This window comes from Symphodus melops, assembly GCF_947650265.1.
Source record: "Symphodus melops genome assembly, chromosome: 14".
Lineage (NCBI taxonomy): Eukaryota > Metazoa > Chordata > Actinopteri > Labriformes > Labridae > Symphodus > Symphodus melops.
This window is the reverse complement of record NC_136704.1, coordinates 4,360,923-4,371,921: the sequence shown is the minus strand read 5'-3', so window position 1 is coordinate 4,371,921 and position 10,999 is coordinate 4,360,923. Positions and strand designations below refer to the sequence as shown.

Genomic DNA, 10,999 nt, shown 5'->3' with positions numbered 1-10,999 from the left:
TCTCACTTAGTGTGACGCACGCGCCACATGATGCATGGACTTGGACTCTGGTCAGGACTGCTGTGACGTTTAAAAGTCCAAACAAACTGTCAGAATCAAGCGTTAACACGCTCACACTGTGGTCAGGACGGTCTGTTCCAGTAAGAAAATGGGTTGCATAATGACGATCACAAAATAGCTGTGAAAGTGTCTGAGGATCAGCTCGTTCACATGTTCTGGTCTCAAGACGACAGCGAGGCCTCATAAAACAAACAACTAAGGCCAAAACCACGGCACGGATAAAAAACTTTGTGCTTTAAGAAAAAAACAAACAAGCAGATCACAAATCAAAGTTTAGGTGTCAAAGGACAGAGTCGGGGTCTGTTTGTTATTTTCAGACTGTTTCACTTTAATTGTTAAGGACCGCTGAAGAGAGACAGAACGAGGTGGGATTCAAACCCACAACTGCAAGGATGAGGACTGTAGCCTCTGTACGCTGAGCGAGCGATGTCACTGATGTTAAACAGCGTGGACTCTGCTGTGTTCATGACAGTTTGTGCTGTTAGTGTAGAAACAGGTCACATGGTGTCAGTGGAGCTTCACAGCACACAGGAGGTCCAGTACATTCATAAACACGCTGTAAGCCTCATAACGACACAATCACATCAATGATGGCTGCTTCCTGGAGAGCCACACACACACACACACACACGTTAACTTTGAACTTTGTTTTCTGCTTCTGCAACTGTGGAAATCTGACGTAGAAAAAGTCGATATGACATTAAAACAACAGTCGATCAGTCGACACACACACACCTCGTTTGTTCTTTCCCCTCCAGTGAGCTGATTTGAGAACGCAGCAGGATATTATCCAGAGAATTCACCTCAAGCACGCGGTGACGTTTGAACACTGTGACCACAGTCGACAACATCTCCCACTCTGCAGCTCGAAGATTCTGAACGTCACGTGTGACTGAACTTTTTCCATCACGTAAAAAAAACAACAACCCAGAAAGAAGCATGAAATAAATAAAAAGTCATTTTAATGGAAGTTCTCTTTCACACTCACAATCAAGCTTATAGTCTGATCACAGAGAGATGTTGGACATTCACCCAGAACGAGACACAAACAGCTCACTCCATCAGACAAAAATAGATATATTTAAATCTTTACAATAAGCTTGAATCATGAAAGGTACGCAGAGGAGTGTGCACATCTACAGTCAAACACTGATTCTTTTTTTTTACTCCTCAAGAAAAACCACTCATTGTTTGTACCCTGGTGTCAGTGTAAAATTCTTGTTTTAAGCAACGACAACTTTTTTTTTTTTTTTTTTTTTTACAAATGTGCAAATAAGACAGATTTGGAATCCTTCAGCGCTCAGTGTGTAAAAAAAAAAAGAAAGTCCAGGATCCTCCAGAGCAGGGACGGAGCGCTCGCTGCACCTCAGTCCTGCCCGCTCAACGTTAAATACAGCTCCTCGTTGCTTCGCTCTTTCATTTTCAAGTAAAGTGCTCCTCTAGCAAAAACCACACGGCATGAGATCAGTCTCGTATTTTTTTCGCCACTGGTTAAAATAAAAACACAAACCCAAAAGTCCGACGGACGAATAAAGGGAATGTCTTTGAATGTTTTTTTAAAAAAAGCAACAGCCAACGGTTTCGAAGCGTCCTGGCTGTTTGTGTCACAAAGTCCAGCAGGAATCATACAAACTCCAGCTTGCCGTGTCCGCTGTACATCCCCCAGTGCACCAGACTCAGGATCTTGTCATTGCCCAAGTCGGCCTGCCTCATCTTATCGCAGGTCAGGCAGCAGTTCTCGTGTCCCGTCACTGGTACCATGCACTCCAGGTCCAGCTTGGCCACGTGACCCTTCTTGGTGTGGTGGCCGTGGAAGCTGTAGTGGAGCCGCGACAGCATCTGCTGTCTCTGGTCCTGCAGGCGCTTGTTCTCGCTGCGCAGCATCCTCAGCGCCAGCATGATGAGCAGCACCAGGATGAGGCCGCCGGCGATGGGGACGGCGATCACCGCCGCCCGGAACCACACCTCCTTCGCCGAGGCCAGCTCCTGAACCCGGGTCACCAGGTTCCTGTTGTTCCCATCCGGCTGGTACCGACTGTGATCTGCACAAAACACAACAAATCCTCCGTTTAGATCTGCACGCTCCACATTCACGCTGCACAGAATCATCTTTTAATTCACAGATCTTAATGAGAAGCATTCACAGATTCTCATCCGTGGTGCCAGAGACCACAGACAGACGGGAGCGAGAGAGGCCAGCACAGCCAAAAACAAATGAGTCACCTTGTCCCGACTCAGAGCCAGAAATTAATTTGAGCTAATAAACCGTGGTCTGCTGTGGTCGGGGTCACAACAGACAACTCCCCTTCCTCCCCGTCTCTCTGTGCTCCTTTTCACAACACTACCAGCTTGTGTTTCTGCCCAACACGCAGCCTTGTCAGGGAATATTCACTCTGCAAGGCACATTCCTCCTCAGTGGGAAAATTACATGGTGCACACATAATAAAACGAGAGAATATATCTGATCTCTTTCCAAGTGCTTAAGGTAAACTGGCTGCTCCCACAGCAGAGCACAGAGCGAGAGCCCATTAAAGTCAAAGTGAAGTTCTGTAAGGCTGGGAAATAGAAAAAAAGGGAGGGGGGGGGGGGGGGGGGGCTGCATGTCCATAAACAGCTGAAGTGTTTGAAGAACCCTACAGTTCAACGTATTGCCTCTGGAACAGGAAAGGGGGGATAAATTGAATATTTGCAGAGGAGGAATCGTAAAAATCCCCCCCGGAGAGAGCGACAGTCTTAAAACCAGCCAAACACAATTTCAGATTTCAGTTTCAGTGAAAAGGCAAACATCCGAACAGCAAGCGATTGAGCTCTGCGAGCTTCCCTCTTTACCTGCAGAGTCCCTGGTGTGCGCCAGGTCGTGTAGGCCTCTGTAGTTGCACATGTCATCGTGGCAGCACTCCAGCGTGGCAGCTGAGGCGCCGCTGAGGGCGTCCGAGAGCCTGGAGCTGCTGCTGCACACGTCGGCTGCGTTGGCCACGGGGTCGAAGCACCCGTGGGTGAGGGGAGAGTTTGCATTGAGAGGGTCCAGGACCTTTGTGAAGCAGGCGTTCAGTTCGGATTTGCACATGTACCCGGTGGCTACGCAGTGCGGCGCGTCACAGTAACACCTTATTTCTCCTGGAAACGCACAGAAAGGGGAAAGATGTCGGGTTAGACATTTTATTTAAAAACTTCAAATCAAAACATCATACATGGGTTATCTTTTGTCTGCATCTTAAACACTCGATGTGTTCAGGTTTGAAGGGTTCACATATCTCCATCATGGATATACTTTGTGTTGTCCCTCCCTCTCGTAATGATCTGTCAGGTTTTTTATTAAAATGTGAGATTTTTTTTTTTGGGGATACTTAAATCCCTTTAAATGCAAACAGCTTTTGCATTTCCAAGTGTTTGCTCATGAAGTGTCCGCTCAGTCCGGCAGTTAACAGCCAGCTAACTTAAAAAGGACCGCATGGGAATATTCCTCTCTCGCAACCATTCAGCAAATAAGCCTTCAGTTCAGAACTTCTCATGCAAAATGCTCCTTTTTGTTTTTCTGTTTCATAAAACAGGAACTGTGTAGCTCATAATTAGTGGTTTGTTTGCCAAAGTCAATTTCTTTCAACCCCATAGGAAACTCGTAAAGGGGGGGGGGCAGAGCGCCGGCACAGGAGTCTCCTTTCCCCCCCCGTTTGCACGCAAAGCTTTACTTGTGGTCAGGAGGAGAGCCTGGGGTTGCTGTGTGGTGGGGTGGGGGCAGGGTGCACTGAGGTCTCATCTAAAAAGCTTCCAGCAACCTTATCATTACGGCTGCCTGCTTTGACATGGGCCCACTCATTACTTCAAGGCGTCTATTTTAGAAAAGAAAATGCAGGCCAAGACGCTGCTGCTGTAAATACTGAATTTATCATTTGACTTGTCTTTCTGTAAAGTCTGTTTGTAATGACTTCACAAGAACACCACTGACTATTATGCAGGAAGTAAAGGAAGCTGGAAATATAAGAAATAATTCCAGAAATCGTCCATTAAGAGTTGGGTTGAACTCTCCCATGAAGCTGCAATTGGATGCATTCGAACCCTGAGCTGAAAATATACCACTACAGGCTGCAAACTTTCAGCCGTGCATGTTTTATTCTCATGTCCTTTGAATGCATCGACCTGCAGTGCAGGAGCACATTCATCAGATCAGTGTTTTCCCTGTGAATGATTGGAGCAGCAGGGCCCGGGCAGGTCATTTGGAGAATATTTCATTAGAGAGGAGAGGCCCCTTTGTGGGCTGAGGGAAGGAGGGGGGGGGGGGGGTGAGGCTTTTTAGTCCTGCTCAAGTCTCCTTTGAATGGCAGCTTGAAAACTGAGTTAAACTCGAGTTATTAAAGTGAAACATGGAAGTGAGACAAAGGACACAGGGACTTTGTTTTAAAGGTGCCTGAGAATGATCTGAAATCACCTTTCCTAAAATAAGTCAATTATTGCAGCTGTGGTCAGATTTATTTTAAAGTGAAAATTAGACCAAAAAATATGCTGAAATAAAGGGATTTGAAATAAAAAAAAAAAAAAATACAACATATAAAGTTAACGGTGTCTTCGTAATTCTGTTTTAGTTTCACCTTTAATGTGTGCATGTTGTCTTTACAACGTAGACACATTACATGGACAGAAAAAGGAAAAACACGGGTTGACACGTTATCTCTAAAATGAGCTAAGTTAGGTTTTATTGGAAGAAAGTCTGTTGATGAAATCTCCCACTTGTATTAAGTAAGGTCTTATTTGATTTATTTTAACTTCTGTCCAAAAGCTGCAGAAGGTGATGAGTTTAGTTTCACAGGCTCCAGCTTGAGATAAAGTGTTTCAGTCTGTTTTGTCCCTGATGAAAACTGTTTTTTAGGGGGGCTTTTTAGAGACAGGACAGTGGCTGGAGGGATTTGAACCCGGACTGCCTGTTTGGAGGACCTCAGCCTCTGGACATGGGGCGCGCGCACTACCCGTTCGGCTCCTTTGAAGTGAACCTAGTTAGCAAACAGTCTCAGTTACCTTTAGTAAGAAGAACAGCCATGGCACAAAGTTCCAGTTGAAGCCAAATGGAAATGAAGCTGGACTGGCGATCCATCGACACCAAAGTTACTGCACAAAAAAAAAAAAAAAAAAAAAAACACGTCCTCGTTTGTATCCAGTACAGCCCGCTGGACGACAAAAAGATTTACATGGAGCTACAAATGAGGCATTCCTGCGAGCAAACACGACAACTCTCAACCCGCACAGAAACACTAAGTAGCAGAAAGGACTCTCAAGTGTTTCCTTTCCTACATGGACTCAGAAAAAAAGTGTTTTTAAGAACAGTCCGACATTTCTTGAGGACGCGACACTCTGCGTCTTCTTCTTCCCCGGGTGAAAAAATGAATATACTCCGTTTGAAGAAAGGAAACAGGATATAAAAAATGTCACGGCAGCTCCTGCTCTGCCTGTGGATGCGGACCGTCACGAAGGAGCATCACTTTTTGTATTCCTGGACGGACAAAAAGTTGGGAATAAGTAAAGACGAAGAACTCCGCTGGACGCAAAGACTGCACGCAGACTTTGCTCACAGCACAAGAAATAGCTGTGGTCTCACAGAGCCCCGCCCCCTTCGCTCTGATTGGTCAGCTCACCGAGAGGGGCGTTAGACAGGCTACACTGGTCCGGTACTACCCTTCAAAATAAAAGGAACCAAATTTAACATAAAAGGCAAAAAAAAAAAAAAAAAAAAAACTTTAACAAACCTAAAAATGCAGGATATACATAGGCCTACACCTAAAAAAGCATTGGAAAAAGAAACAATTATACCAATTTAAATAATTGAAAAGAAATCAAGTTAATAATAATGTCAGTGAGAGGGGATTTTAACACCATCAACAAGATATAAATCATCTCTCTTAATTACCCACTTTATTTTGATTGATATGTCATCTCTTTTGAAATGATTGAATTGTTTTTAATCTACTTTACATATAAATGGTTTGATTTCTGCTTGAATAGAGCCCCATTATCTTTAAAACAGCTGTATTCCGGGTGTGCTCTGTTTGTTAATCTCTCCAGCTTGATGGTAGGAACTCATGTCCTGCCAGTCTATTCATTCATGAGCCTTCATTTCCATAATACCATATTCCATATGTCATTATTGGATTCCATTGGCCCTGGTAACAGTCACTCCGCCAGGCGACAAAAACTACGCTTATAAAGTCCCTTTATTGGGATATATTTTTGCAGGATTTTGGTGTTTCATTATGAACATTTTATGATTTTTTTTGTTTGCAATTGAAAAAGAAGAAAAAAAAGACTATCCTTGTCGTGTCTGTAGAATTCATTTTTTTATTTTCATTCAGCCTTTATCTCACCAGGTTGGTCCAATTGAGATCAACGAACCTTTTTTTCCCCTCAAAGACAGAGATCAGCAAAAAACACAAAGTGAACACAGAGACTCAAGGGGAGACAGTACAATTACAACACATTTAGCATTAAAATACACCCAATATGAGTGAGTGAGTGAGTAGTTTAAGCAGTCCAGCTAAAAACATCGGGTTTTGACATGAAAACAGATTCTGTTTTCATGTCTTTTATTTTAGATTTTAAAAAAACATTTAAAGACACCAGCTCAGGTCATTCTGCAATAGATTCCAGGCTGAAGGTGCAGAAACATAAACATAGTGTCTTTAAATGGATGTGGACAAAAAGCTTTTTGAAACCTGCAGGATTATACAACATGATCTACTCAACTAAATTCCAAACGTGAAAAAAAATTTTTATCCAGATTATCCATGCAATGATTTACTGGCATTGTATTTATATTACTCAATTTATTCACCTCAGGATCCGTTTCATGTGCACATTTTGAAGAAGTATCTGTGTGGACAGTCCAGCAGCAGTTATACCTGCAGTGTCATCATCGCATCTGCAGCCAGGATGACGCCGCGCTGAGCCGCCTTCCCTTCAGGCTACAGACTGCTGCTGCTGCAGGGAGGAGCGCACACACATTCACAGAAATTAGCAATCCAAAAAGGCACATGGCGCCACCGAGACGACACACACGTGCACACACACAACGCGCGTGCACGAACACAATTGACTATGCAAAAACACGTGAGCGCAATCTTTATCAGCAACCACTTCTTTTTTTCTCTCTCCAACAAATAAAACAAAGAAATAAAAATAAAAAAGATGAGCGGTCCTAATTGAATATATGTTCCTTTACAGTTTGAAATGGTTTGATATTGAAATGAGTGGCAGGGAGTCTTCACTGTGAAGGCCCCTGAGGGGGGGTCATTACGGAAGACCGAGCCTGTCTCTCTGTCTGCAGAAGTAAAGCCTGTGAAGTCCGTGACTGGACATCACACAACAGGATGAGGATTCTGCTTTAGGGAACAGAGAAACAACTACTATCTGCAATTACCGTCATTATGTGTAATTCCGTGGAGGCGCCAGTCCACGACGGGCGTCACTTCCTTTATCTTAGAGACAGCAACAACAACTAAAAGGTGGAATACCAGAGAACTATACTGGTTTATGATGATTCATGTGGTTCTCATGATTCTTTTATTTAGTATCAGTTTCTGTGATACTGGCTGCACCTGGAACACGCAGAAGGTAAACTAAGCCTCTGTGTTATTATGTTTTTCTCTGACTCTTATAATTAGTACATTAACACATTGAAGACTCATTAACACCTCTCTCTCTCTCTCTCTCTCTCTCTCTCTCACACGCACACACACACACACACACTAAACCGTCCTGTACTTGTAGTTAGATGGGTTTTTATTGCCACCTGGTGGTCAAACGGGGGTATGCTTTTGAACTTTGTGAATATGTAGATTAAGACATTTTTGAAAACTTTTTGAAAACATGTTGTTTATCTGCACTTTAATCCCCTGGTATGGATAAAGCCTTGCTATATTTTGACCATTCAAGAACACGTTTATTTATTTTTAATGGGGGGGGGGGGGGGGGGGGGGGGCTTTATAGAAGAGACAGGACAGTGGAGAAAGAGAGTGGGGAATGACGTGCATGAAAGGAGCCACAGGTCGGACTCAAACCCGGGCCTCCCGCCTGGAGGACCACAGCCTTGATACATGGGGCACATGCACTAATCACTGCACGACCAGCACCTCTAAAAGAACATTTATTTTGTTTTAATTATAGGACACATTTTTCACATAGTTTATGGTTTGGTAACCTGGACATTTACACCAGTTACCTCCATGACATCAAAATATGAATTACAGAGATGATTCAGCTGTTTCATGGAAGTCGATAAAGGACGCAAACTGATCTTGATGTAAGATCTCTGGAGTATTACTATGAAAAAAAGAAAGATGTTTGAGACAAATCCTTGACATGGATTATGAGTTGGACCTGTTCTACAGAACCAGACGGAGAAGTCTGATGTTTATAAGTGAAGACACCAAAGGGTGTGTCTTGTCATGCTGGGAGGATGAATGTCAACCAGGTTACAGCTCAGAGAGAGGGGGGGGAGCTTCCTCTAAGTGGCCTTTTAGGCAGTGATTACACCCCACAGGTTGTCTGCTTTCACACATTAGGAGAAACTTGTAGGTGTGACCTGGGACAGGCAGGAGGGGCTTTGCTTAACAAAAGACCCCATGCTGCTGGATCAACGACGGCTGGGTAGCTGCTGAGAAAGCTAATGGAGGAGTGGAGGTCAAGTCTACCTGAGAATGTTGTCTGTTTTTTTTTTTTTTTTAAACAGAAGTTTAAACACAAGATGAAAAACTCCCTGAAATGAGGCCCGAGGGTTCTTATTTTTGCAGAAATGTTCCCACTTTGAAGACGTGAACCTCTCCGTGACTCTCGAAGACACACTCTGACAGACTTCCTCTGACACCTCTCTGCTTCCTCTCCTCTCTTTGATGTGAGCCATATCAAGGTCTCTGAAGAATCAGAGACAGGCAGACTGTCTCCGAGCTCCGTGATCTATTTTATTCTCCTGCAGATAATGGAGCAGCACACACACACACACACACACACAGCATCAGAGCGCTGTGAGGATACAAACTGTAGACGTGCAGTGAGCAGCTTTGATGTTACAGATTGAGTTACAGGCTCAGCATTCAGATGCATCCACGCAGAGTTTATCTGCAGTGCTGCAGGACAGGAAACTGACGGCACCCACCGTTGTTTTGACTTGTTTTATGTGGAGAATGAATTCAGTTCTCTCGTCCACATACAGAGACGAGTCTGAAGATGGTGTTTGTTTGATCATGTGGAGGGCTGCAGACATGACTTGTCATCTCTGCCTCTGAGTCTGAAGACATCGTGAATCTTTAATAACACACTTTGAGAGGAAGGAAATGGTGTCCACAGGAAATATGACTTTCTGTAGATTACACTTGGCTGTCAAAGCAAAAAGCACTGAAGTAAACCAAACATGCAGCAAGTAAAAACACAATGCCCAGTCAAAAATGAACAAACAAAACTGCAGTTTTTAACATTGTGCACTTTCTCTACGATTGCTGTTAACGCAGTAGAGTCACACAAACTTTCATTCGCAGTGTTTCTTTTGCCTCAATCATTTTGAGACTTTTGATGATTTGTCTTATTTGTTTTTAAAGAGGCATAATCAATAATATTCAGCATGTTTACCCTTTAGACTGTCGCAGGTCCATTGCTCCTTTTGGCCTCTGTACTGTTCGGTAAAAAGACAAAGTGCATTTAAATAGTCCTTCTACTACAGCCGTTTTTACAAATGCACTTCTGGAAATATCGCGATAACGTTAACCTTTTTTCTGCAAACACAGACAACAGCTGATCCAGAATGCTGCGCAGAGAGTCCTCACTACACTATTAACAGGATATCTAGGGAATATCCTGAGTTGTTAAGGGTGTGATAGCACAATCTGTGAGCCGAGAGAGAGAGAGAGTTACGTCAGTCCAGTTCTGAGGTCGACACTCGTATCTCTCGAAGAATAGATTTCAAAATACTTCTGTTGAATGGTTTGGAGCTAAAACACATCAGTGATCTTCTGAGTACTTCTAAGAGCACTCGGGTCATTTCTGACACTCTCCTTATTAAGATGTAAACTTGCCTTCCCTCACATTTTGGGTTTTGTCCATTTCAGAAACTACCACAAACTGAATATGAAATTAAAATATTTACACAGACACCTGCAAGCCTTTTCCCTTTTTTGAGTATGTCATTCACAAACACTTAAAGAGCTCATCAAGGTTGGGAAATGTCTGCAAACATATGCAGTAGTTTCAAAATGAATGTACAGAAAGGCAGCAAGAAAACGAGACCTACACTCAAACACTCAGTCTGTGTGTGTTCCTCTACATTGTTGTTTGAAAGTAACATTCAGATTTTAAAATTAGATCAGACACAGCCTAGACGTGTCACACAGGTGAGATAGTGTGACACTTCATCAGCTTTCTCTACAGTCACGTTATTCATTTTTAATGTTTTATCTTAGAATTAGATTAAAAATGATAATTATTTTGTTACATTGCCTTTGTCCTTCATAGAAACTTTCTATAGCAGGTAAATAGGGTGCTGTAAGGTTTATGAAAACTTATTCACAGTGTAAAGAATCTGCTCAGACTGAAGAGCCCTCTCTCTGTTCATCATCATCATGTCCTAAGTGTGTGAATGTGAAAGAAAAGTCACCAGTGCAAGTTAAGACTGGATCAGGACATACCAGGAAGATAAACGTCTCTGATCTGATAACAGAGCTCCCCACAGTGTGAGGAGCAGGACACCAGATCACCAGCAGGGGGCAGAAGAGCTTCACTTTTTAAAGATGTAGTCCAACAACTCAAGCCAACTCAAGAAATAAAGAATATTTATATTTAATACAGAGGAAAGACCTTCGGATCAGATTTGTTTGTTTTTTTACTGAAAAGTTAAGAGAGGTAAAACTTGCAAAAGTTACAAAAGTTTAAACTTTTTCAACAGCTCGCCTTTATTGTTATTCCTGTA

General features: G+C 43.0%; 1 protein-coding gene across 1 annotated transcript; it reads right to left on the bottom strand.

The window, feature by feature from the left end:
* Window positions 1-1,005: 1,005 nt before the first annotated feature.
* bambia (BMP and activin membrane-bound inhibitor homolog a) lies at window positions 1,006-5,660 on the bottom strand. The gene is made up of 3 exons (XM_079361328.1): window positions 5,071-5,660; window positions 2,890-3,177; window positions 1,006-2,102 (listed from the first exon to the last, which is right to left on the bottom strand). Exons 1-3 carry the CDS (start codon window positions 5,144-5,146, stop codon window positions 1,684-1,686), a joined length of 783 nt encoding a protein of 260 aa, XP_079217454.1. The 5' UTR covers window positions 5,147-5,660; the 3' UTR covers window positions 1,006-1,683.
* Window positions 5,661-10,999: the final 5,339 nt, after the last annotated feature.

Bases quoted from the DNA above. Each gene is read 5' to 3' on its own strand.
- bambia (XM_079361328.1), bottom strand. From the start codon at position 5,146: ATGGATCGCCAGTCCAGCTTCATTTCCATTTGGCTTCAACTGGAACTT. The intron at 3,178-5,070 runs GTAACTGAGACT...GTGCGTTTCCAG, and splicing joins GGCTGTTCTTCTTACTAAAG to GAGAAATAAGGTGTTACTGT. The intron at 2,103-2,889 runs GTAAAGAGGGAA...TGTTTTGTGCAG, and splicing joins GCACACCAGGGACTCTGCAG to ATCACAGTCGGTACCAGCCG.